We start from the raw sequence: 27,983 nt of genomic DNA, 5'->3' as shown, positions 1-27,983 counted from the left end.
AGAGAGGTAGATCTGTGTGTCGTCAGCATAGAGGTGGTACTGAAAGCCATGAGACTCTATGAGTTGTCCCAGGCCAAAGGTGTAGATGGAGAAGAGCAGGGGTCCTAGGACTGAACCTTGGGGAACACCGACAGATAGGGGGTGAGATGAGGAGGTGATGTGTGAGTGGGAGACACTGAATGTCCTGTCTCTTAAGTATGAGGAGATCCAAGATAGGGCCAAGTCTTTGATGCCAAGAGATGAGAGAATCTGTAGTAAGAGGGAATAGTCCACTGTGTCGAAGGTAGATGACAGGTCTAGGAGGAGGAGGACAGAGTAGTGTCGCTTGGATTTGGCAGTTAGTAGGTCGTTGGTGACTTTAGTCAGAGCAGTCTCAGTAGAATGGTGTGGTCGGAAGCCAGATTGTCGGCGGTCAAAGAGAGAGCAGGAGGATAGGTGGGAAGACAGCTCAGAATGGACGTGTTGTTCCAGTAGTTTTGAGGCGTAAAGGAGAAGTGATATGGGGCGATAGCTAGTCAGAGAGGATGGGTCAAGGGAGGGCTTTTTCAGGATGGGTGTGATCGAGGCATGTTTGAACCATGAGGGGAAGACACCAGTTGTTAGTGACAGGTTGAAAAGGTGTGTAAGGGTTGGAATGAAGACTGTGGTAAGGTTGGGGATGAGATGGGACGGGATTGGGTCAAGTTCACAGGTGGTGAGGTGTGATTTGGAGAGTAAAGAGGAAAATTGGTCTTCCGTAATGGTGGAGAAGCTGGTTTTGGAGGAGGAGGATTGAGTAGGTGTGAGGAGGGGCTGGGAGGACTTTAGGCAAAAGCTTTGTCTGATGGTGTCAATCTTCTGCGATTCTTTCTCTGCCAAGACATCATTAATTTTCAAAATCCCCATTTCTCTGGTAAAATCTATGTTCAGTGAGACAGATTTTTAAATTACTGAGATGGTAAATGGCAGTTGGTGCTGATAAGACTCTATGTAGAGGGTGGAAGGTGAGGGGGAGGAGCTAGAAGCAGAGCTCCTGCTTCCTCCTCCTTGTTCCTCCAATTTGTATAGAATCTTACCAATAGCAGCTGCCATCTCCTATCTCAGTAATATAAAAATCTGTCTTCACTGAATACATATTTTACCCAGGCATTGAGAGTTTTGAGAATGAATCAGTCCAGGAAAAGAGAGAAGCAGATTTCTCTGATAAGATATAATACAAAGTTGCTTATTTTCATGTGCACTATTGATTTATGAAATAAAAATGTAAATGACAGTTACTCTTTAAGTTTTAATTTTGAAACAATTGGGACTCATGACATTGGCACAGAGCATATTCTGTTGACTGTACTGTTGTTGGATTCACATGTACAGATAGATTTTTCCCTAGAAGCAATGGTATAAGATAGTCACGTGCATGAGCCCGTAACATGTTTATGATCTATCCATAGAATAGGTCATTAATAAATATTGGTGGGGGTCCAACACCACCATTGATCATCTGATATCTGCTCAGGCTTTGACCGGATATAAGCAATACATGGAGCAGAATAACTTAACTCTGTACATTGTGTAGTGGCTGCTGCTAAGTACTGCAGTTTATCTCCTGATCACTTGAATAGGACATAAGTGCAGTACACAGGAGTAGCCACTAAACATCGTACAGTGCTCCATGCATTGCTTACATCTGGCCACTGCCGATGCACGTGTCAGCTGATCAATAGGTGTGCTGGGTGTTATCAATTTCTCAGTCTCCTTTAAAGTGTCTCTCAATCTCTCCATCTGGGCCCTTAAAAAAGTGACAACCCAAGTTCTGATACACTTTGTCACCTCCATTCTCAAGAACAGCATAAGATATCTTAACTAATTATCCGTGCATCATATGATCGATATGGGGTGATATTGGTGTGGAAATAAAGGAAATAAGTGTCTGTTTTTCATGTATATTTTATGACGACAAAAGACCATTGAAATACATTTTAAAATTTGTTTCCATTTCCGTAACAATTATTTGTATATATCAGACACGTTGTGTTTTTTTTCAATGGGGTGGAGCTAGTAACAGTGATTTGTATTGGCAGCATTTTTTTTTTTTGCTTTTTATTTAGTTCTGTATTTATTTTTCATTCACATGCAAATTGTCTCTTCAAAGAGGAAGAGGACTAGAACTCTAGTGCCACCTACTGGAAGTAGCAATCCTAAAAGTGTTGCCAGGGGTAATGTCTCTCCTTGTGGAGAGTCACATGCCTGACATGCCAGGGTAAGGAGACTTATAGGCCATGCAATGCTCATCTGGGAAATTTAATATGCAAATTGCCTCTTCAAAGAGGAAAGAACTAGAACTCTAGTGCCACCTACTGGAAGTATACTTTTAGGATTGCTACTTCCAGTAGGTGGCACTAGAGTTCTAGTCCTCTTCCTCTTTGAAGAGGCAATTTGCATATTAAATTTGCAGAGGAGCATTAAATGCCCTATAAGTCTCCTTACCCTGGCATGTCAAGCATGTGACTCTCCACAAGGAGAGATGTTAACCATTTTCATTTATTTCACACAATATACTCCTCGGTAATGTTATAAAATAACTTTGATGGGTTTTTTAACATTTAAATACTTTTTTCTATTTGCACTTCCCTGTAACTGGGCCTGGTATATTATCACCAATTACTGGTGAAACTCAGCTTCCTGCCTGCATAGAAGAGCCGATTGGGTCGCCTGGAACCTAACAGCTCCTGTTTCCTCACCACACTCAGCGATCACGTGACTGATGCGCGCCTCGTATTCTATGCAGTGACAGTTGCCATGCTGCGCAGTGTCATTTTAGAGCGTCACCGCAGAGTAGATCGCAGACCGCCTGGATGTTTATAGTCTATGGGTCGTCCGGAAGTAGTTACTAAGTGCTACCTATATAAAGTGAATATATTTTTATTTTCATATGTAGATTCTAAATTCCACAGCTTTATTTTATAAACCCTGGGATTGACATTTAGAAATAGAATATGGCTTCTTTGTTACCAAATTCTTGATCTTCTCCCTGCGAATAATAACATACACTAAGCTCACTGTTTGCTAATCCTGTCCTCTCTAGGAGAATCTGAACAAGCTGATGACCAATCTTCGCTCCACTCACCCTCATTTTGTTCGCTGCATTATTCCTAATGAATCCAAATCCCCAGGTAATTGGCTTAGAATAAGTTCATGCTATTTCCCACAATCATCTCATTTAGCTTGTCCATGTTGCAAAACAAACAGTCATAAATCACACATAAAATTAATTTGTATCAAAGACATTGCCTAGAAAGAAAACCCTATGTCATATACCCTATTGGGGAATTTAGAGTTAATAGATGGAGAGAGCAGTTAAATACCCATCCTGTGCTGTATTACATACACGACTGGATCATCCTGATTGTCACCATGTAACACTGGGGGTGTTGTATATACAAATTGAACATTTATTAGCAGATATTCCCATAGATAACAAATGATGGCTGGTGGAACTAACATGAAGCGACTGTGTGATCAGTTATTCGCCAACAGACCCTTCTGTTGTCCAAAGATCATCTAGTTTACAAAATTGAGGAATAAAATACACAAATCTTTTACAGGTTTTCTAGTGTTAATGATCCTGATGGTGTTCTAAGAAAATCTATATTCTCATTTACTCTAGGCGTAATGGATAATCGTTTGGTGATGCACCAGCTTCGCTGTAATGGTGTTCTGGAGGGTATCCGGATCTGCAGGAAAGGGTTCCCTAACCGTATCCTATATGGGGACTTTAGGCAAAGGTAGGAGGATGACAACATTGCACAATAACAAAATACATTTCTTACCACACCGGCTTTACATATTTTCTGTTATCCAGATACCGAATCCTGAACCCTGCAGCTATTCCAGAAGGACAGTTTATAGACAGTAGGAAAGGCGCAGAGAAACTCCTTGCCTCACTAGAAATTGATCATACTCAGTACAAATTTGGGCATACCAAGGTAAACTAGACACCTTAAAGCGGCTGCTGTATAGGAGTTGAAAAATTTGGCTGCCTTCTTCCAAACAGCTCCACACCTGTCCACAGGTTTTGTGTGGTATTACAGCTCAACACTTATTCACTCCAATGGAGCTGAGCTACAATGTCAGAAATAGCCCATTGACAAGCGAGAGGCCATTTCTGGAATAAAAGCAGCCATATATTTCCAGTCCTATATATCCCCTTTAAACAAATCAGCATTAAAATTTTACATGAATGTCAACAATTTTCCTAATTTTACAGGTCTTCTTCAAGGCTGGTTTATTAGGTCAATTGGAAGAGATGCGAGATGAGCGACTTTCTAGAATCATTACCCGAATACAAGCTCAGTCCAGAGGTGTCCTCTCCAGAATAGAATTTAAGAAAATTGTGGAGCGCAGGTAAAACACCTAGGCAAACAAATGCACATAGGCAATTAGACAGGAAATGTACAATTTACTGACATTATTCTGCATAATACATTTTTAGATTGTGTGAAATCAAGTAAGATATATCTAACTTTAGATTGATAAACTAATTGAAAGACACGGGTTCATTACCATGTACAACTGGTGCATAAGTAGAGAATTACATTAATTTAACCAACACCTTAGGCGAATTTCCTATCTGTGTCAGAGGCTCAATTGTAGATTTCTTCATGCATGCTAGAAGACAAAGCGCGGCATGCACCGAAAATGAGGTCTGTTGGGTGCCATTTATCGTACATCTGACATGTGAAGGCTCCAGCTCTGCTGTCAGTTTTGTTTTTTTTGTTTCAATCACAGAAAAGAAAAATGTAAATATCATCTCCTTCTAAACCAAGGAAGTTTAGGTCTCATTCAGACTTCACTGATTTTTCATCAGTGCTTGTATGCCAAAATCAAGAGTGGAACATGCAGAGAAAAATTGTTATTTAAAAATGGACACCTCTGCTGTGTTTTGGAGACACTCCTGGTTTTGGCATAAAACCACTGATGAAAAATCACTCGTCTGAATAATAATACTAATCTTTATTTATACAGCGCCAACAAATTCTGCAGCGCTTTACAATTCAGAGGTTCATATACAACAGTCATAAGTAACATAGTTAACCCCTTCACCCCCGGGCCATTTTCCGTTTTTTGCACTTTTGTTTTTTTGCTCCCCTTTTCCCAGAGCCATAATTTTTTTTTGTGGTCAATATGGCCATGTGAGGGCTTATTTTTGGTGGGACAAGTTGTACTTTTGAACAACATCACTGGTTTTCATATCGTGTATTGGAAAACAGGAAAAAAATTCCAAGTGCGGTGAGATTGCACAAAAAAGTGCAATTCCACAGTTATTTTTTTTTTTTACCACGTTTACTATATGTTAAAACTGACCTGCTAGCTTGTTACGAGTTTGTAGATACCAAACATGTATAGGTTCTTGTTTATTTAAGTGTTGAAAAAAAAATCCAAATTTGTAAAAAATAAAATAAAAAAAAAGTCGCCATTTTCCAAGGCATGTAGCCTCTCTATTTTTTGAGATCTGGGGCCAGGTGAGGGCTTATTTTTTGCACACTGAGCTGACGTTTTTATTCATATCATTTTGGGGTAGAAACGATGCTTTGATCGCCTGTTATTGCATTTTGTTGCAATGTTACGGCGACCAAAAAAAACGTAATTCTGGCGTTTTGATTTCTTTTTCATTACGCCGTTTACCAATCCGATTAATTCTTCTTATATATTGCTAGATCAGGCAATTCTGAACTCGACGATACCAAATATGTGAACATTTGATTTTTTTATTGTTTTATTTTGAATGGGGCGAAAAGGGAGAGATTTAAACTTTTGTATTTTTAAATATTTTTTTTATTTTTTTTTTTACTTTTTACATGCTTCAATAGTCTCCATGGGAGACTAGAAGCTGCGAGATCATCTGTTCGCCTGTGTGCAGCACACCTGCTCACTTGCTATGGGCGCCGACCGCTGGGCGGCGCTCATAGCATCCCGACAATGAAAACCGCAGAGGTCTACTGCAGACCCCTGGTTGTCATGCCAACTCATCGGCGATCCGCGGTCATGTGACACGGGCACTGAAGGGCGGGACTTATGACGTCCTTCCGGATCGCGATTCCACCCGCGGCTGTTAGGGGCACATGACAGCTGTATTAATCAGCTGTCATGTCCCCGGAAAGGTGCGGGCTCATCACCGGAGCCCACGCCAAAGTGTACATGTACGGCACATGTCAGAAAGGGGTTAAGGATAATACAATAATTAAAGAAAAAATAATGACGACCCTGCTCGTAAGAGCTTACAATCTACAATGAGGTGGGGGTAACCATGAGCCTTTATGTGGCAAATGACTAGATAAAGGGATTGCTATGGCTTCCCTGCACAGCTATGGCTCATCTAGATATTTCCTTGATAAATATACATTGTTCTAAAGAATAATGCAGTCTGTATCTACCTGGAAACAGTTGACATCAACATCAGATCCTACACCTTATTAAATGTATACTTTATTTATTTCCAGAGATGCACTTTTGGTGATCCAGTGGAACATCAGAGCTTTCATGGGTGTCAAAAATTGGCCATGGATGAAGCTATACTTCAAGATAAAGCCTCTGCTCAAGAGTGCAGAGACAGAGAAAGAAATGCAGAACATGAAGGAAGAGTTCCAGAAACTGAAAGAAGCACTGGAAAAATCTGAAGCTCGACGCAAGGAGCTAGAGGAGAAAATGGTCTCTTTACTACAAGAGAAGAATGACCTGCAACTACAAGTTCAAGCTGTGAGTGTTAATCATGATTCTAAGGGACTTGAACAGCATTAATCAGGGCTTATGCTAAAATGCAATCAAAATGTGAGCAAAATATTTTTAGATTGAATCTGCAGCTAAAGACTCGTTCAGACTAAAATATTATGCATGTGCTGTCGTCTGGTAAAATCAGATAGGTAACTTGCCTCTTCAGAGAGGAAGAGGACTAGAACTCTAGCGCCACCTATTGGAAGTAGCAATCCTAAAAGTCAATATCGACCCATTAACAAGCCTTGCCATATGCCTTGCCAAAATCAGATTGCACACGGACCAATCTTATTCAGTAAGGAAGTTCAGATGACAGTTCTGCTGGAAGAATTTGCAGCATGCGCTAGTATGTTTTGTATTTTGGATGAGACTCGCCTATTCGAATTCATAACTGCACAAAAAAAGTAGATCCCATATGGATCATCCATATTGCATCACATTTTTATGGATACATTGCAATTCTTAACCTAGAACACTGTATTTGGGTTTGTAAATTTTTTTAAATGTTAATATATAAAAATGAAAAAATGAATGCCATATGGATGGAATACAGATGAAAATCGTCATTATTTTCCGGATGAAAATCTCACGACTTTTCATACACTCGTCTGAAGCCGGCCAATAACTGATGCACTGTGATACACTATATTGTGGTTATTGCAGGGTCTGAGGAGTGAGGCATGACACGCGTATCTCCTAAAGTTTCATGTCAGGTCCCCCAACTCTTTTAAACTGCCACCACAACCCTTTAGAACAGTATTTCTGCATCAGTAATGTTCTTGATGTCCTACACAAATGAGCATATGTGTTAAAAAAAAGTTAGTGCCAGTTGGTGCCTGAAAATTAATCACGACTAGTCCGGTGGTAGGTGTACTCACCCAGACTAGGTGCTGAAATCACATCCCTTTGGGTGTGCAATCTGCATTGTCCATGGCATCTCTTCAGTTATGTGAATCTTGCGCATGCGTAAAGTCTTTGCGGCCTGAGCCTGTGGACAGTACACCTGACTACATTGTATTCAATGTGGAGTTCGATAAAACATTTTTTACACATATGTACATTTATGTAGGAAACAAGAGCATTTTTTTAATGAAGAAAAATGTCTCCAAAGTATTATGGTGGCAGTTTAGCAACATTGGGGGGCCTGACAGGCACTCTGGGTGACTGCAGACCTATGAATCCCCCCAGTACATGCACTGTGCGCTGCGGGGATTCGCCAGTTTCAGACCCGGGACCGGAGTGTATGTAACAGTTGTACATACCCCGGCCAGTCGGTGCTGCCTCACTCCATTCACTTTTATTGAGCACTGTCTAGTTACGCAGACGGTCAGTGGGCGCGTCCGACTCGAAGGCATGGCCTCGCTCCGTACAAATGTAGGGAGAGAGAGGTCACGCCCGCTGGCCATACCCTCTGTTACCAGGTCTGAAACCGGCGAATCCCTGCAGCGCCAAGTGCCTGCGCTGGGGGGATTCATAAGTCTTCAGTCACACAGAGTGACTGCAGACTTATCACTTTTGACCGGACAACTCCTTTAAGAAAGATAGAGGACATGCAAATATTTAATCATCTCAATTTATTTTACATGTAAAAATATATGTAACCTTTTAAATGCAGGAGCAAGATAACTTGGCAGATGCCGAGGAGAGATGTGAGCAACTTATTAAAAACAAGATCCAACTGGAAGCTAAACTAAAAGAGCAGACAGAAAGGCTGGAAGATGAAGAGGAGATGAATGCAGAAATGACTGCTAAGAAGAGGAAGCTGGAGGACGAGTGTTCTGAGCTCAAGAAGGATATAGATGATCTGGAGCTGACACTAGCCAAAGTAGAAAAGGAAAAACATGCCACAGAAAACAAGGTAAGACATTATTATTATTTAATACCTGAACAGCTTAATACATTTTTAGACTATTACTTTTTTAACTGTTTATTTAACAGGTTAAGAATCTAACCGAAGAAATGGCCGGGTTGGATGAGATAATTGCCAAGTTAACAAAGGAAAAAAAGGCTCTCCAAGAGGCTCATCAACAAGCACTGGATGACCTTCAAGCTGAAGAAGATAAAGTCAACGTGTTGACTAAAGCTAAGGCAAAACTGGAGCAACAGGTTGATGATGTAAGTAACGTTTAGGCTAAAAAATATTTACACATTTTAAATTTAGAAATATTTATTTTGATTGAAACCCCTTACCGACATCTGCCGTAAATGTATAGCCTATACTGGGTACAGGAACATGGAGTGGGCTCAGGGGCTGAGCCTGCACCATACCTGACAGATGTTGGCTGTGTTACTCAGTCAGCATTTACTTCTAACAACAGTGATCGGAGCTGAGCTCTGATCGCTATTAACCCCTTAAATACCACTGTCAATTTCTGACAGCAGCATTTAAGACATGCAGTCCATCAACCCACCCCACATTGTGATTACTGGGTTAAGATGGGATGCCATGGCAGCCAGGGCCTGCTAAAGACCCCCATGTCTGCCATGATGGTACTTCTGTGAAGGCCAGCCTGTAGCTAGGTTTCAAAGGAGACCGTGATTTTATCTATATATTGCAATACATTGGTATTGCAGTATATAGAACAATTTAGCAGATAATTCCAGGTTCATAGGCAGTAAAAAAGTTTTCAAAACTAGAAAAAAAATTTTTAATCACCTCACTTTTTCCCCATTAAAAAGAAAGATATTTAAAAAATGAAAAAACAAAACAAAACATATTTGGTATTCTTGCTTCTATAAAAGTTCGATCTGTCAAAATGTAAAATTAATTAACATTAAGAAAAACACCATAAAACAAAAAAACTGAATCCCGCACCGCATCACAAAAAGTGATGAAAAATTAGTATTTACCCTAAAATGGTATCAATAAAATGACAGTCTTCCATGCAAAAAACAAACCTTCACAAAGCTCAATTAATGGAAAAATAATAAAGTTGAAGGTCTTAGAAAATGCAAACGAAATATTTTTTTATTAGTTTTTTTACAAATTCCTGAATTAGTTATCACCATTAAAATAAAAATAATCTGTATAAGTTTGATATTGCGGTAATCGTACTGACCTGAAGAATTATATTGCCATTTTTATAATAGAATGAATGCCGTAAAAGATAAATACAAAAATCAATGATGAAATTGCAATTTTTTTTTATAATTTCATCAAACTGTGAGTTATTATTTTGTTTTTCAGTACACTATGTTAAATAAGTGGTGTCATTCAAAACTGGAACTTGTCCTGCAAAAAAACAAGCCCTTAGATGGCTATATAGATGAAAAATTAAAAAGTTATGGTTCTTGAAAGAAGGGGATGAAAAAACAAAATTCTAAAAATCCTAAAAATGAAAATTGGTTGCAGTGGCAAAGGATTAATGCTTGTTTTGGGTTATTTTGTAATCTGTACAGCTTGAAGGGTCTTTGGAGCAGGAAAAGAAAATTCGAATGGACCTAGAAAGAGTAAAAAGAAAGCTTGAAGGAGATTTCAAATTGTCACAGGAAAGCGTGATGGATCTTGAAAATGACAAACAACAGCTAGAAGAAAGGATGAAGAAGTGAGTGATTAAATAAACAAAAACATGTAGCAATATAGCATGGAAACGGTCATAAGCTCTTAGCGTTTTTTGGTGCACTAATAAAATAAATGCTTTTCTATTCATATTAGGAAAGACTTTGAAATGAGCCAGCTCAATACAAGAATTGAAGATGAACAGAATATAGGTGCTCAGCTCCAAAAAAAGATGAAGGAACTTCAGGTATCTTTAAAATTGACTTAAAAGGGTTGTCCGGTGTTAGCAAGTTATCATCTGTCCGTCCGTATGATAAGTGATAAATTGTTGATCCATGGAAGTCCGACCAATGTGACCCGCAGTGATTGGCAGAACAGGTAACTTTTATCCCTGTTAGAATGGAGCAACAGTGCGCATGGTCGGCTTGCCCTCAATTCATTCCCTATGGGGCTGCCAAATGCTGCGTTCTGCTTTTTTTGGCAGCTTCATATAGGAAAAATAAAATGGTGTTTGGGCATCCAACCATGCTGCTCCATTTTGTAACAGGGATAAAAAAAAATTCGCAGTCAAGGATAAAAAGTCCCTATTCTGCTGATAGGTGCTGGTCTCAGTGGTTGGACACCCACCGATGAGCAAGACATCACCTATCCAATGGATAGGTGACTGCTTTTTTTAATGGGACATCCTCTTTAAGTTGTAAATATTCTAAGCCACACTAAAAATGAATAACATAATTAAACTCTGTTTAAACCACTTGTACTAGGCACGTATTGAGGAGCTGGAGGAGGAACTGGAAGCAGAGAGAACAGCAAGGGCTAAGGTAGAGAAGCTTCGCTCTGACCTGTCCAGAGAGTTGGAGGAAATCAGCGAGCGTTTAGAAGAAGCAGGAGGAGCCACCTCAGTGCAACTTGAACTTAATAAGAAGCGGGAGGCAGAGTTCCTGAAACTCAGGAGAGATCTAGAGGAATCCACTCTACAATCAGAGGCCACCGCTGCTACACTAAGAAAGAAGCATGCGGACTCTGTGGCTGAACTCAGCGAGCAGATTGACAACCTTCAAAGGGTAAAACAGAAGCTGGAAAAGGAGAAGAGTGAGCTCAAACTTGAGCTAGATGATGTAGCATCCAACATGGAACAAATGGTAAAAGGCAAGGTGAGAGAAGAATTTTATCAATGTCCTCCCCTATTATGTTAGTTTAAAGAAATGCTATGCTGATGCGCTTAAGTAGAAATATTGGCAGCTGGTAAGGTCAGTACATGGCAAATAAAGAATGACCTATTTATGACACTATAGATTGTATAGATGTGTCTCAATCACCGTGTGTTCTAAAAATATGACTCCTTTTAAGACTAGAATAACACCAATGTATATTCTCCCATCCGAGGGAATCGGGTCGATTATGCTAATCACACTCTGATCATATTTTGATCAGAGTTGGATCAGAGTGTGATCAGAGTGTGATCATAGTTTCTGTTAAACTTTTATTCATTGAAATGCATTTTATTCATTGATATCCGTGTTGTTTTTATGCATATGACTCCAGTGGCTGGTCCCTATATGACTGTGCATGCAGAGTTAGCAGTCAGTAACTGAGTAGGACTGCCCTCTATATCTATACAAACACCAGGGATTTCAATAAATAAAATTAAACTGAGGCTAGGTGCACACGAGCATATTTTTTATCATCCGAGAAAATCGGATCAATTATATAATAAACACTGTTATCAAACACCGATCAGAGTTTGATTAAAGTGTCATCATAGTGCGATCCGATTCTCTCAGATGAGAAGATGAAGGAAAAAATTTTCCATCTTCTCCATTCTGTAAGTCAGTGGAAATCGGCATTCTGATCAAACTGTGACCAATGTTTGATTAGTATGAGCATAGTGGGATCCGATTGTCTCTGGTGTGGAGAAGACGGAGAAAAAAAGGTCTCCATCTTCTCCATTCCGTCAGTGTGTGGAAATTGGACTGCACTCATGTCATCTGATTGCAGTCTGATGGTTCCCACGCACTCATTGACTGGCATGGTTGAGCGTGATCCGAATATTAGATCAAACTCGGGCATGCTGCAATTGTTTTGCTTTGACTGTCTGAGGAAAAGATCGGACATGTGCACGGCCCTATAGCATAATATTGGTCCAAGTGTGATCAGAAGTTTTGTTCAATCGCACTTGGAACAAAAATATGGTCATGTGCAACTCAAAGGCGTGTGACAAAATGGCAGCTTGGGAATTCTAATAACTGAGCATCTAGTACAAAAAGCTGTTCACTTTGTACTTCCATAGGGTGAAGCTGGTCCATTAAACAAGCTTGTTTGTCTAACAACTTTTTCTTTTGACCACCCTAGACACATGCTCAGCTTAGACGAGCATGTCCGTGTCCTGAATAGGTAGGAGAAAGCTCCTGCTAGCTCATCCCTATGAACAAAAAGTCTGGGCATTGAAATTCAACTGCCTCCATACACAAACCTGTTGAAATCAGCAGGTTTGGCCGACATTAATCTAATGTTTGTGGCCATCTTTAGACAAACATTAGCCTAAAAGACATTTTATATTTTTAGTTATAAGTGATCAATTGCTTACAGTTATACTGTATGTTGCACTCCTGAAAATCCTCCTTTTTATCTGCAGGCTAGCCTAGAGAAGTTATGCCGTACTTTAGAAGATCAAGTAAATGAGTATCGTACGAAGTCTGATGAGTCACAACGAAATGTCAATGATCTGTCCACGCAGCGGGCCAAACTGCAGACTGAGACTGGTATGCAGCACATTCATTATTTGGAACTGCTCATTGGCATCTGCCTCATTTACCGCTAGCGAAGTCATGTCATTTATATTAATTCATCGATGCGAACCATATAGTTTCTGCAAATAGGAAAAAAGGACAAGGTTTACCACTTACGTTGAAATGACCACAATGGTGATGTGCAATGGCAGTATGAATTAATATAAGTTTAGAAGTGCTGAAATCAGGTCTTTGCTATCTATCTGTACAAGACAGTGAGAAGGGAGGCATTCCTGGGTAGGAGAAATGACAGGTACAGAATACATTTTGTATGGAAAGTGTCATCTAAGGAAACAAAGAAATATATCATACTAAATAAATGTACTGTTTATGTAGAAATATAGAGATTGTCCAGGTATATGTACATTCATTTATTCATTTGAAACAATTAAATGGGTCTTATAGAATTAGGCCACGTTCACACGTTAAGTATTTAGTCAGTATTTTATATCAGTATTTGTAGGCCAAAACCAGGAGTGGACCAATCAGAGGAAAAGTATAATAGAAACACTTCACCACTTCTGTATTTATCACCCACTCCTGGTTTTGGCTTACACATACTGATGCGAAATACTGAACAAATACTGCAGTGTGAACGTGGCCTTAGAAACACATGGCTGCCTTTTGGTGCCTGGTTTTGCAACTCAACTCTATTGAAGTAAGACTGATCAGCAATTCCACACACAACCTGTGCACAGATGTGGTGCTGTTTTCAGAAGAAGGCATCTGTGATTTTCTAATACTGGACAATTCCTTTAAGGAAACTTTGGGACATTTAATTCCGTTTCAATTCCATCTGATTGCTTGAGGACATCAGTACTATATCGTTCATTCTCTCGACCTTCCCATTCCTTACATGCATATATATATTTTTTGCATAGATTTTTCTTAATTGTTCTGCTACATAGCAGTAATTGTAATAAATCCTATAGCACATGAATCTTCGTGGAATAAAGCCTCCCATTACTTCTATAGGGGAGCTATCTCGCCGACTGGATGAAAAAGAGTCACTGGTTGCCCAGTTAACCCGTGGTAAGCAGACCTACACTCAACAGTTGGAGGATCTGAAGAGACAACTGGAGGAAGAATCCAAGGTGTGCGATTTACAAACAATAAAAAGTCATGCAGTCACACTGTGAAAATGCAAAAAACAAAAAAACAAAAAGAATGCAATATTTCTTCTACCTTCTTAACTACAATCCTTTTTATCCCCTCACATTCCCATTAGTCTAAAAATGCTCTAGCCCATGCCCTGCAGTCGGCCCGCCATGACTGTGACCTTCTGCGAGAACAGTATGAAGAGGAGCAGGAAGCCAAGGCTGAGCTACAAAGAAATCTTTCAAAAGCCAATTCAGAGGTGGCCCAGTGGAGGACCAAATATGAGACAGATGCTATCCAAAGGACAGAAGAATTAGAGGAGGCCAAGTACGCTACCATTCAAAAATATCCATCTGAAGGGCGTGCATTGCCTTTTTGATTCAATAGTTATCAGTCGTACAGTGCATCTTAACAAAACATTGTCACCTGATTTCCTATAGGAAGAAATTAGCACAAAGGCTGCAAGAGTCAGAAGAGGCTGTAGAAGCTGTAAATGCCAAATGTTCTTCCTTGGAAAAGACCAAGCATCGTCTACAAAATGAAATCGAGGATCTTATGGTAGACCTAGAGAGGTCAAATGCTGCAGCTGCTGCACTGGATAAGAAGCAGAGAAACTTTGACAAAGTAAACTGACTGGGGAGTGGGGCCTATCTGGTATAGGGATAAAATCTAGCTGCAGAAGATGGAAATTATGACTAGTTAGATAATAACCATGTATTTGTTCGTGCAGATCCTTAATGAATGGAAACAAAAATTTGAGGAATCTCAGACAGAATTAGAGTCATCTCAGAAAGAAGCCCGTTCTCTTAGTACAGAACTTTTCAAATTGAAGAATGCTTATGAAGAGTCTCTAGAACATTTGGAGACCTTTAAAAGGGAGAATAAGAATCTACAAGGTAAGAGAAATATGAACCTATCTCAAATCCAGTTGGCATACAAGGTATAGAAAGGTTGGGTTGTGGTATAAAGTGACAATAACTATTTGTTTTATATTTTTTAACCACAGAGGAAATTTCCGACCTCACAGAACAGCTAGGTGAGAGTGGGAAAAGCATCCATGAGTTGGAGAAAGTACGAAAACAACTGGAGCAGGAGAAAGTAGAAATACAATCTGCACTCGAAGAAGCAGAGGTGAGGAACTCTCAGATAGATATTTTGTTACTAAAACGTAAGGTCACATTTTTAGTGATAAAGATTAAGGCCCTGATTCTTCAAGAGATGAGGGGGGCATGCTGGAATCAGAGGAGCGTTTGAAAACTGGCATGTGCCTCCATGCGCCTAACCAGAAATCTTACTCCAGTCATTGGAGTAAAAATTCTGGCGTAAGGTATGCCTCTGTCCCGCTCAGCTCTGCCCACTTGGCAAATCTGGTGTGAATACGTCAAAAGTTGCAAAATACCCTCAAGTTGCACCTAAATTTTGCCACTTATCAAAGTGTTTTACGCCAGATACAGTATCCTGCCTAAACACTTTGATGAATTGGGGCCTAAGTTCTGAAATGTGAAAGTGGAAAAACTTATTTAAACTAGGTCTGCTTTCTTTGTAAATTCTCTTAGGCTTCCCTGGAACATGAGGAGGGTAAGATTTTGCGGATCCAGTTGGAACTGCATCAAGTAAAGGCCGATTTTGAGCGCAAGTTGGCTGAAAAGGATGAGGAGATGGAGCAGGCTAAGAGAAATCACCAAAGAGTAGTGGATTCACTGCAGACATCATTGGAAGCTGAAACCAGGAGCCGTAATGAAGCATTGAGAATAAAGAAGAAAATGGAAGGAGATCTGAACGAGATGGAGGTTCATCTTAGCCAAGCTAATCGCGTAGCAGTTGAAGCACAGAAGCAAGTCAAGAGCTTGCAAGGCTACCTGAAGGTTTGGTGACTTTAGGAATATTTAACCTCCCGTTTGCTTTATAAATTTATACAATGTCTTTTCAAGAATCAAAGAATAATATGATATACTCTAGATGAGTAACCTAAGGGCATATTCAAAGCGCAGCATTTTACTGAACCAGCAAGGTGAATGAGATGACTGAAATTTCATGCACATGCTGATTATTTTTTTCCTTGTAGATTTGAAGAAATTTCTTTTTTGCAGCGTGTGAATTCCGTCAGCATTTTTGCAGCGTTTTTCACCAGTTCAAATGAATGGTGAAAAAAACGCATCAACAACGCATGGATTTGACACTTTTTTTGCTGCCAAAAGACAGAAATGTCTGCTGCAAATACTTAATCCTAATAATTCTAAGCTTCATATTGAAGTTTATTTTTACACTTGAAATAATAAATTGTTTGTACTCTTACAGGATTCTCAGATCCACCTGGATGATGCTTTGAGAGCAACTGAAGAATTAAAGGAAAATATTGCACTTGTTGAGAGGAGAAACACACTGCTCCAGGCTGAACTGGAGGAACTGCGATCTCTGCTGGAACAGACAGAGAGAGGACGCAAACTCGCAGAGCAAGAGTTAATAGAAACTAGTGAGAGAGTCCAACTTTTACACTCACAGGTCAGAAGATGAATGTAGAAATGCCATATACTTAATCAGTGTCATCTTCTCTTGATTTCACTTCCCAGAATAGGATCTCCTACAACACTTCTTTCAGTTCCAAATATAGTTGCCCAGTTACTTCTATAAATGGATTGTTCCATTGCCTTTTGTCTTCCTAACAATAGTCTCCCCTTTGCTCTACCAACATTTAGAAAATGTAGTGGTCACTGTGTTCTCATTTCATTTGTTCAATGTGACCTTCAAATATCTAATTACATAGTTAATTTCTCAAACAGAACACTAGCCTAATCAACCAGAAGAAGAAGATGGAGTCTGATCTATCCCAGTTGCAAACAGAGGTTGAGGAAGCAGTTCAGGAATGTCGCAACGCCGAGGAAAAAGCCAAAAAAGCAATCACTGATGTATGTAGTAAAAAATTATGCTTTCTCTTTTTGAATCTCCATATATTTTGGTGTATATGTACTTGGAAATGTCATAATAAAGTAACTTTAACATACATGGGATAAAGACAAGATGTCATTATATATATATATATATATATATATATATATATATATGTATATATATATATATATATATATATATATATATATATATATACACTGCTCAAAAAAATAAAGGGAACACTTAAACAACACAATGTAACTCCAAGTCAATAACACTTCTGTGAAATCAACCTGTCCAGTTATGAAGCAACACTGATTGTGAATCAATTTCTCCTGCTGTTGTGCAAATGGAATAGACAGCTGGTAGAAATGATAGGCAATTAGCAAGATACCCCCTATAAAGGAGTGGTTCTGCAGGTGGTGACCACAGACCATTTCTCTGTTCTCATCCTTTTTGGCTGTTGTTTTAGTCACTTTTTCATTTTGCCATTGCTCTCACCCCTAGAGGTACAGTAGCATGAGGCGGTGTCTACAGTACAACCCACAGAAGTTGCTCAGGTAGTGCAGTTCATCCAGGATGACACATCAATGCGAGCTGTGGCAAGAAGGGTAGCTGTGTCTGTCAGCACAGTGTGCAGAGCATGGAGCAGATACCAGGAGATGTGGAGGGAGCCAGAGGAGGGCAACAACCAGCAGCAGGACCGTTACCTGCTCCTTTGTGCAAGGAGGAACAGGAGGAGCACTGCCAGAGCAAAATGACCTCCAGCTGGCCACAAATGTGCATGTGTATGCACAAACGGTTAGAAACCGACTCTATGAGGGTGGTATGAGGGCCCGACGTCCACAGATGGGGGTTGTACTCACAGCCAAACACCATGCAGGACGCTTCGCATTTGCCACAGAACACCAGGATTGGCAAAGTCGCCACTGGCGCCCTGTGCTCTTCACAGATGAAAGCAGGTTCACACTGAGCACATGTGACAGATGTGACAGAGTCTGGAGACGCCGTGGAGAGCAATCTGCTGCCTACAACATCCTTCAGCATGACCGGTTTGGCAGTGGGTCAGTAATGGTGTGGGGTGGCATTTCTTTGGAGGGCCGCACAGCCCTCCATGTGCTCGCCAGAGGTAGCCTGACTACCATTAGGAACCGAGATGAGATCCTCAGACCCCTTGTGAGACCATATGCTGGTGCGGTTGGCCCTGGGCTCCTCCTAATGCAGGACAATGCCAGACCTCATGTGGCTGGAGTGTGTCAGCAGTTCCTGCAAGATGAAGGCATTGAAGCTATGGACTGGACCGCCCGTTCCCCAGACCTGAATTCGATTGAGCACATCTGGGACATCATGTCTCGCTCCATCCACCAGCGTCACGTTTCACCACAGACTGTCCAGGAGTTGGCGGATGCTTTAGTTCAGGTCTGGGAGGAGATCCCACAGGAGACCATCCGCAACCTCATCAGGAGCATGCCCAGGCGTTGTAGGGAGGCCATACAGGCACGTGGAGGCCACACACAATACTGAGCCTCATTTTGACTTGTTTTAAGGACATTACATCAAAGTTGGATCAGCCTGCAGTGTGTTTTTCCACTTTAATTTTGGGGGTGACTCCAAATTCAGGCCTCCATTGGTTAATAAATTTGATTTCCATTGATGATTTTTGTGAGACTTTGTTGTCAGCACATTCAACTTTGTACAGAACAAAGTATTCAATGAGAATATTTCATTCATTCAGATCTAGGATGTGTTATTTGAGTGTTTCCTTTATTTTTTTTGAGCAGTGTATATATATACATATAGAGGCATAATATACACATATAAAGTTTCTTCCATGAAAATTTATTTTTTTGTTTTTCATTAATTAATTGTAAACACTAATTTAATGAAAGGGGTATTCCCATCTCCAAGATGCTATCCCAATATGTAGCAGGTATGATAATAATAATATTAGCAAACACCTCCAATTAGAAATGTAGGCTAGTTCTTCTGATTAATTATGTCACTTAACCCATGTGCAGGGCATTGCAGGAGCTTAGATATCCATGGTTACGACCAGTCTTATAATGACTGTTACTTAGTTAGCCGTTAGTGGTCGTAACCATGGATACCTAAGCTACTGCAATGCCCTGCACATGGGGTAAGCAACATAGTGATTCTGGAAAACTATACTACATTTCTAATTGGAGGTATTTGCTAATGTTATTATTGTTACACCTACTACATATTGGGATAGGATTTTGGAGATAGAAATACCCCTTTAATGTACTTTACCGTTAGCGTACATTTACATGACTAGATATGAGCTTCATAAAAAAATACCTTTTACATAATGTCATCATCACAGGCGGCCATGATGGCAGAGGAACTAAAGAAAGAGCAGGACACCAGTGCTCACCTAGAAAGGATGAAGAAGAACATGGAGCAAACAATCAAGGATCTCCAGCAGCGTCTGGATGAGGCTGAGCAGATTGCCATGAAGGGTGGTAAGAAGCAGCTGCAGAAACTGGAGGCTCGAGTCCGGGAACTGGACAATGAGCTGGAGGCTGAGCAGAAGCGCAATGCAGAGTCTGTGAAGGGAGTGAGAAAGTATGAGAGACGCAATAAAGAGCTCACTTACCAGGTAAATGAGTAAAGTTACAACAAATATTTACGTGGTTTTATAGATTAGTGATTATGTATGATACACTTAAAATATTTTTTTTGCACAAATTAATCATTTTATGTTCCTTTTTTCTTTAGGAAAGCTCTACTTATGCACCATTTATGTCCTCCTGATCTTCATCTTATTCAACTGTCAGTTACACCTATGTGTCTCACATGCTTTTTATCTGTAGAATGAAGAGGACAGAAAGAACTTGGCTCGCCTGCAGGACCTGGTTGATAAGCTGCAACTAAAAGTAAAGGCTTACAAGAGACAAGCAGAAGAATCTGTAAGTACCTGTCATGATTTTTCTAGCTTCTTGTCCTCCCTGACATTATTCTTTGCTACTCCAGCAGCATGTAAAGTGGTAGAACTGGATTATGCAATTCAGCAAATCAATAATAAAAAAAAATTCATTAAGTATATCATTATAGTCTTTCAGATGAAAAAAATCTTTAAAGAAACGGCCAATGTGCAATGAACGTTCATTTGGTGCGCCGAGTGTTCACAGCCAAACTGTGTAGTCTATCTGGTCAAAATAAATGAGCACAAGCAGTATAAGAGCGCTATAATAATTTAGCATGTTCTCCATGTGCTTTTAAAGGGGTTGTTCAGTCCTAAGCTACAAGTCTGCAGTCACTCTATGTGACTGCCGACTTGGGAAATATCACATCGCAAACTACACACTGTGGACATAGAGTGACTGCAGACTTGAAGCTTAAACCTGGACAACCCCTTTAATGATTGCTACTTATGTAGTTTGTGGGGCAGATTTATAAAAACTATCTAAAAGCCCCGATTCATCAAAGTTATTGTCAGAATTCTGATGTAAACCACTTTGAAAAGTTGCAAAATTTTTGTGCCAAGCGAAGTTGCACAAACATTTTGTGACTTTTGGTGTTTTCATAACAGTTTTGTCCAGCTCTGTCTAAATGGGCAGAGCTTGGGCAGGATGGGGACGTGACGTCTAATTGATGATGAGCTGTGGTGTTCCTTACACCAGAAAACTTAATGGAGTACAAATTGTGGCAAGGAGCGTGGAGGCACACGGCACTTCTCAGACAGGCCTGATCTGTGTGCCTTTTAATGGTTCTGGAGCGCCTGACTCCAACATGCCCCCTCATCAAGTGTGGGGTAAACAACGCTGCTCTTGATGCATCGGAGCTTAATGTATCTTTCATTTTCCAAGAGCAGAATACAAAATGTAAATGGCGCTAATTGGTTGCTATGGGAACAAAGACTTTTAGATTGGATAGTTTTTATAGCTGTCCCCCTATGTATCTTTGTTTAGAACCCTACACAGGGATCACACATAACATTTGTTACATATATGATACATGTTGTCAGATAGTAGAACTAAATTCTTCCCATGAAACTCCTTTCCAAACATACATCCTACCTTCAGATGGCACGTTCTTGCTCGTGGTCTTTGACTTGACCACAGTTTTTTTTGTCATTCTCAGGAGGAACAATCAAACACAAATATGTCCAAGTTCCGTAAGGTCCAGCATGAACTGGATGAAGCTGAGGAACGAGCAGACATTGCAGAATCTCAAGTCAACAAACTGAGAGCAAAGAGTCGAGATGTTGGCACTAAGGTTAGTATGGTTGTTATATTGCTGTAAACTAAGGATTGCAGAAAATATCTGAGATAATGGAAGGCTACAAACAGTAAAAACATTCTAAAATGTTATCACTAGGGCAAAATCAGCTGATGTGTGTAGCCACGCTCTAACCAATTTTCTGTTTCCTCTTTTTCCAGAAGCCACTAAATGAGGAGTAATCCCAGCAAAAAGGTTTACTACTGCATAATACAGTGTCCAAGACCCTGTACTTTATAATCTATTCATGGTTGTAGAATAAATAATTCAAGATATCCGTTGTCTCGTGTTTTGATTTAAGGCTTGTCAGAGGAAGAATATGATCATACATTGCCTATAAATTACACTGTTGAACTGGCCTAAAAATGAGCATCAAATTCCATAATGAAATAAGCATGTGTTACATGCAGATTTTATTGTTGGATTTGTATCGTAAATTAGCTCTGGATTTGCTCAATGCATTACTACAACTTTTCTATATACTAAATCATTTGCAGTTATATGAAAGCAAATCTCAAAACAAAAAAAATGATAGCAAGAACTTTACAGGATTATACATACAGGTGCTTCTCATAAAATTAGAATATCATCAAAAAGTTAATTTATTTCAGTACTTCAATACAAAAAGTGAAACTCATGTATTACATAGTCATTACAAACAGAGTGATCTATTTCAAGTGTTTATTTCTGTTAATGTTGATGATTATGGCTTACAGCCAATGAAAACACAAAAGTCATTATCTCAGTAAATTAGAATAATTAACAAAAAACACCTGCAAAGCCTTCCTACACATTTAAAAAGGTCCCTTAGTCTGTTTCAGTAGGCTCCACAATCATGGGGAAGACTGCTGACTTGACATATGTCCAGAAGGAAGTCATTGACACACTCAACAAGAAGGGTAAGCCACAAAAGGCCATTGCTAAAGACGCTGGCTGTTCACAGAGTGCTATATCCAAGCATATTAATGGAAAGTTGAGTGCAAGGAAAAAGTGTGGTAGAACAAGGTGCACAAGCAACCGGGATAACCGCAGCCTTGAAAGGATTGTTAAGAAAAGCCATTCAAAAATTTGAGGGAGATCCACAAGAAGTGGACTGCTGCTGGAGTCATTGCTTCAAGAGCCACCACACACAGACGTATCCATGACATGGGCTACAAGTCTCGCATTCCTTGTGTTAAGTCACTCATGACCAATAGACAACGCCAGAAGTGTCTTACCTGGGCCAAGGAGAAAAAGACCTCAGATCTGTTGTTTTCAGATGAAAGTAAATTTTGCATTTCATTTGGAAATCAAGGTCCCAGAGTCTGGAGGAAGAATGGATAGAAACACAATCCAAGCTGCTTGAGGTCTAGTGTGAAGTTTCCGCAATCAGTGATGGTTTGGGGAGCCATGTCATCTGCTGGTGTAGGTCCACTGTGTTTTATCAAGACCAAAGTCAGCGCAGCCCAGGAAATTTTAGAGTACTTCATGCTTCCCTCTGCCGACAAGCTTTGTGGAGATGGAAATTTCATTCTCCAGCAGAACTTGGCACCTGTCCACACAGGTGCCAACAGTATCACTTTGATTGGCCAGAAAACTCGCCTGACCTTAACCCCATAGAGAATCTATGGGGTATTGTCAAGAGGAAGATGAGAGACACCAGACCCAACAATGCAGATGAGCTGAAGGCTGCTATCAAAGCAACCTGTTCTTCCATAACACCTCAGCAGTGCCACAGGCTGATCACCTTCATGCCACGCCGCATTGATGCAGTAATTGATGCAAAAGGAGCCCCGACCAAGTATTGAGTGCATTTACTGAACATACATTTCAGTAGGCCAACATTTCAGATTTTAGAAACATTTTTCAAGCTGTTGTTATAAAGTATTCTAATTTACTGAGATAATGACTGTGTTTTCATTGGCTGTAAGCCATAATCATCAACATTAACAGAAATAAACCCTTGAAATAGATCACTCTGTTTGTAATGACTCTATATAATATGAGTTTCTCTTTTTGTATTGAAGAACTGAAATAAATTAACTTTTTGATGATATTTGTGAGAAGCACCTGTATATGATATATTATTATAATAATAATATTCAGCAAACTATTGCACTCCCCCAAAAAATGTATGCCCAATTCTTATACTAGTTAGATAGTCCGTGAAGAATTAACCCTGGACATTTACCCTGGCTAATACTAGAGAATGGATCTAACAAGAAGACAGCATGATATCTGTCCTTTATGACTAAGGGTGTAATGTGGTCATAAGATTAGGAAATCATAAATGTCAGTGTGATGAGATGCCATTTACTTTCTACAATCGATGTGTAATAGTATTCATCAGATCTCAACAGGCTAAAATACAAAGAGAAATCCAATAAAACCTGTCACCAGCAGATGGTGACAGTGAATTGTCCCTCTCTAGTCTTGCTTTGTACAAGCTTCTCCCTGGTAGACTATGGTATTTTGTCATGTGTTATTTTATTGCACTTGTATCTGCAAGATATGACGATGTATAAAATGCAAATGACAGATGTAAAAAACAGCTATTCAATATGGTATTGTAAATATAGCTATGTACAATAGAATTCAATGGAATCCCATTTATTATAGTGGCTCAACCCAAACAGACATTTTACTTATCATACTAACTTTATAGACCTTCCTACATCCAAATCCTAAAAATCCATTTACACTGCATGATCGTCAGTCTAAACAGGCTGCCAATCACACAACAATTTTATTTATACTAAATAATATTTAAATATATTTCTAATATATGTTCAGCATTTTAAGCAGGAATTATCTGGCCAGTCACTATTATTCTTTTATTAGATTAGACTATGATTGTATGAATGGACACCACATAATGACACATAGTGTTTAAGCAGATTGGGGGAATTGATCAATTTATTAAAAATTTTGTTGCACCTTGTTTGTGACCAAAATTGCAGAATTGTTTTCTGATTTTATACTTTTCTTGCACCTTTTTAAAAATTGGTGGAGAAGTGGGAATGGATTAATTATGCAAATAGGTTGATGCCAGATTTATGATTTCCAACTCTAGACTGAAGTGTAAGAGTAGATTCATATTAACTCTTTCCCAGCATATGAAGTACAGTTATGTCATAAGCTGGGTTTTTCCCAGCAGATGATGGCTGTGTTATTCAGCTATCATCTGCATTTAACAGCCGCGCGTGGAGCAGAGCTCCGCCTTTGGTTGTTAACCTGTTAAATGCCTCTGTCAATCCCTGACAGAGGCATTTACAGTGTGTCGGCAGGGGGTTGTGTCATTCTACGAGCCCATCAGGCTGCCCATGATGCGATCGCGAGGAGCCGATGGACTGCTATTCCCGCCAGGGGTCTGCCGAAGACCTCCGTTCTTGTCATGACGGTACACCTGTGAAAGCCAGCCAGGATACTATTGCTGTACCAATAGTGCACACTGTTTGTCTGACACTTCTATTCCTTATGTTGAATCCAAATTGAATCTATATTCTGTGTATAATATTGTATTCACTTTATACTTTGTAGCAGCACAACTGTGTAGCACCTTGTGCTCTTAATACAGACTCCAGACTTTCATTTGACAGAATCTCGCATTTATAATACCATGGCTTATTCTCTATTTGATTCCTTATGTACCATTTTATAGACGGGTGAATTATAGGTGGGTGAATCAACACTATAGTGTTGTGATCAGTTATACTGTTTGGCCATTTGTGCTTTTTAAGTGTTTTTAAGATGTCTGTGTTGCCTTGTATGTCATTAAATAAATCAATATAATTTTTAGTCACGTGATCCTTGTCTTTGCATATCTCCTTTTTTTCTTGCTTTTTCCCTGTTCTCTGTTGGGTATGTAATAAGTGGGTCCCAACTTTATTTATGGTGGTGCCCTCTACTTTCCTTGTTATCAGTGATTTTCACTGTACATCGCAGTACTGTAATATATCTATGTATATCACAAGAGATCGGACTCAAGGTTTCAAGGGGACTAACAAATACAGTAGAAAGTGAAAAAAACGTTTTTAAAAATATGGAAAAAATAAAAAAAAACATAAAAGTTCAATTAACCCACCTTGGCCCCCATTAAAAAATAAAGAAATAGAAAAATACACATATTTGGTATCGCTACGTCCGTAAAAGTGTGATCTATCAAAATATTAATGAATTAATCCAATCGGTAAACGGTGAAACGGGATTTTTTTTTTTTTTGTTACAAATTTCCAAATTTTTTTTTATTACTTAAATAAAATAAACTATGCATGATTGGTATCTGCGTAATCGTACTGACCTGGAGAATCATAGTGCCAGGTCAGTTTTACTGTATAGTGAATATGGTAAATAAAAAAATAATTGTGGAATTGCACTTTTTTGTGATTTTGACACATTTGGATTTTTTTTTCCTGCTTTCCAGAGCACCACATGATAAAAATGAATGGTGTCATTCAAAAAGTACAATCTGTCACGCAAAAAACAAGCCCTCATACGACTATGTGGATGGAAAAAAACAAAAAAGTTGTGTCTATTGGAAGAAGGGGAGGAAAAAAAAAAAAAATGGAAATTGGCTGCGGCAGAAAGGGGTTAGTATGGTTGGAATTCCTCAAAAACTGTAGACAGGAATCCTGACAGAGCCCCAATAGATTTATTCAGTTGAATAAAGCCAACTGAGTCACTGTGGACACTATCTGACCTCAGGCTTGGCAAATGTTTTTGTGCATTTCTGAAAAAGATGAATACTGCCATGACAGAGGCCAGACAGTGTCTACAGAGACTCTGTTCCCCTCAATGAAGTGAATGGCTCAGTCGGCACTCAGTCAGAATACAGTTTTTCTGGGATTCCAAAAGACCCCATCACAAATGTAAATGTTGGCCCCAAACGTGAGTTGAACCTAGACTAATACTGATCGCAATCTGAAAACAGGAGGCCATTCATGTGTATGCTGAGGTAAAATACTGTCCAAATACTGAACGTGTGAACGTGGCCCAATAGTTCCATATAACTTGATATACTGTATAAGCATAAATTACAACTCCGAACATTAACTTTCCAGTGATACAATTCAATCTAGCAAACATAGTCGCGTCAGAAATAGAGAATAAGGTATTAAAAGTTCGTCCTGAAAATGTGGCAGTTGGTAAAAGAATGAGTGAAAGCTCTGAGAAATGCCCACATAGCCATCATTTACTATAAATTCACCTACCTCTGTTATGTCCTGCACGCCCATAAGAGCAAGATCTAGGTTGGCAATACAGAGCGGCTGAAGGAGGCTCCAAGAACATTTCCGAGAGCTAATTTCAGGCTGGAAGAATAAAGATCAGATTAATCAATCATAAAAATGTGGTTGGGGGGAATACAGTCCCCAGGATCTTATTACTCTGCTGCTCCCTATGTGTAAGAAGCTGTCACCACTCAAAGGCATCATGTGTCTCAAAGGCTTAACTAAACTATGTCTTGCCACCTCCCCGGAGAAGGACAATGCCACATACGTTAGCAGCATCAGACAAACAAAAGTCACAAGCAATACTGGTATTACACATATAGACCACAAATTCTAATAATCCACCGGTGCTTACATTGTTTTTTGTTTTGTTTTCTTGGTTGTTTTTTTGGCTTTTGATAGAGTATGATACGTTTTTTTACAAGTAATCATATTTGTTGAAATGTCCAGTTCTGTAAACTTATAGATTTGGGCCCCCTAATTTTGGATTACCTTTTTATGCAGACATACACAGGGTTACCTTTAGACAGTTTTTAATTAGATATGCCAGACATGCGATATGTATAAACAATTATTAATGTCTACCCCAATGTTAATTATGGCAGTAATTTCTATTCTTCCTTTTTTATTACTTGTGACTGAAGGCACATATGGTCTATGCTAAAAATTAAAGCTCTAATCAACACTAGGAAACACTGAACACCACCGTGGCCACTTACCCAACATACTCACCCATGTAACACTGTGCAACCATCTTCATCCTCCACACCTTTAATGCCCTTGTGGGACTTTTAGAAGTCTGAAGTCATAAAGGATGATATGACCACTTGCACACCTCTTTATTCCTCCCTTGGGAAAAAGATTGGCAGCCACAGTGAGATATGTAGGGAAACTTAGGCCCCCTGGCATGCTAGAGATCTCAAGTATTAAAAGCCAAAGTAGTGCTAATCCCGCAAGTGTGAAATGCCTGTATAGGACATGTGTCTCACAATGTACGCCAGTCCGTGTGCCCTTATGCTACTCTATATTTCTAAATATGCTCTTAAATTTCAATGACAATATATTCTTGAAAAAAAATGACTTGCCCGCACATGATCTAGAATTTTGCTTATTCATGCATATACAGTAGTTTACATAAACTGGTAGAACTGCTTACAATAGATATTTTAGTTACACGTTGGACTCCAAGATAAGGAGGAATATTTTTAGACAGCAGAAGAAATGATAATGAGAAGGTGAACATCCAATAAGTTGTGTCAGGGCTTAGTTTTAGGGCTCGCTCACACTAGCGCATAAAAAAAATCTGCCACATTCTCATCCAGGAGAGTGGGATGATTTTTTCTCACTTGTCAGTCATGTGCTGTCCGTATACAATCCATTTTTTTTTACTCAGCAGGTATTAATCTTTCACAGGACCATTTACAGATTCCTATGCTACAGAATTGTAATGTATCAGTAAAAATCAGATGTCATTTAGCTGGTTCGTATGGCATCCGATTTTTTCTCGCACCC

The 27,983-nt window shown here is 39.5% G+C and overlaps 1 protein-coding gene and 2 long non-coding RNA genes across 3 annotated transcripts in view; 1 reads left to right on the top strand and 2 right to left on the bottom strand.

Moving 5' to 3' along the window:
• The window catches only part of LOC141255136 (uncharacterized), a 34,641-nt gene extending 15,035 nt beyond the window's left edge, over nt 1-19,606 (bottom strand). Inside the window, exon 1 of the long non-coding RNA XR_012316153.1 lies at nt 19,418-19,606. This is a non-coding gene — a long non-coding RNA (uncharacterized lncRNA). The remainder of the gene's footprint in view (nt 1-19,417) is intronic.
• Nucleotides 1-21,819, top strand: part of LOC141255119 (myosin-7) — a 42,331-nt gene extending 20,512 nt beyond the window's left edge. Inside the window, exons 17-39 of the mRNA XM_073671069.1 lie at nt 3,062-3,149; nt 3,644-3,761; nt 3,839-3,962; nt 4,244-4,380; nt 6,477-6,732; nt 8,363-8,605; nt 8,686-8,862; nt 10,147-10,292; nt 10,403-10,493; nt 11,011-11,400; nt 12,882-13,008; nt 14,011-14,129; nt 14,264-14,460; nt 14,574-14,757; nt 14,864-15,029; nt 15,140-15,264; nt 15,690-15,998; nt 16,432-16,635; nt 16,914-17,039; nt 19,367-19,642; nt 19,857-19,952; nt 21,127-21,261; nt 21,426-21,819. Coding sequence (XP_073527170.1) covers nt 3,062-3,149; nt 3,644-3,761; nt 3,839-3,962; nt 4,244-4,380; nt 6,477-6,732; nt 8,363-8,605; nt 8,686-8,862; nt 10,147-10,292; nt 10,403-10,493; nt 11,011-11,400; nt 12,882-13,008; nt 14,011-14,129; nt 14,264-14,460; nt 14,574-14,757; nt 14,864-15,029; nt 15,140-15,264; nt 15,690-15,998; nt 16,432-16,635; nt 16,914-17,039; nt 19,367-19,642; nt 19,857-19,952; nt 21,127-21,261; nt 21,426-21,446 — 3,855 coding nt within the window. The 3' untranslated portion in view covers nt 21,447-21,819. The remainder of the gene's footprint in view (nt 1-3,061; nt 3,150-3,643; nt 3,762-3,838; nt 3,963-4,243; nt 4,381-6,476; nt 6,733-8,362; nt 8,606-8,685; nt 8,863-10,146; nt 10,293-10,402; nt 10,494-11,010; nt 11,401-12,881; nt 13,009-14,010; nt 14,130-14,263; nt 14,461-14,573; nt 14,758-14,863; nt 15,030-15,139; nt 15,265-15,689; nt 15,999-16,431; nt 16,636-16,913; nt 17,040-19,366; nt 19,643-19,856; nt 19,953-21,126; nt 21,262-21,425) is intronic.
• LOC141255147 (uncharacterized) lies at nt 21,063-27,495 on the bottom strand. Its single transcript, XR_012316164.1, has 3 exons — nt 27,204-27,495; nt 26,454-26,552; nt 21,063-21,187 (listed from the first exon to the last, which is right to left on the bottom strand). It is a non-coding gene; the product is annotated as an uncharacterized lncRNA (long non-coding RNA).
• Between the last annotated feature and the right edge of the window lie 488 nt (nt 27,496-27,983).

The sequence above is a fragment of the Phyllobates terribilis genome, unplaced genomic scaffold, assembly GCF_046119375.1.
Source record: "Phyllobates terribilis strain yellow unplaced genomic scaffold, ASM4611937v1 Scaffold_1__5_contigs__length_1240528914, whole genome shotgun sequence".
Classification (NCBI taxonomy): domain Eukaryota; kingdom Metazoa; phylum Chordata; class Amphibia; order Anura; family Dendrobatidae; genus Phyllobates; species Phyllobates terribilis.
This window is presented reverse-complemented; position numbering and strand designations above follow the sequence as displayed.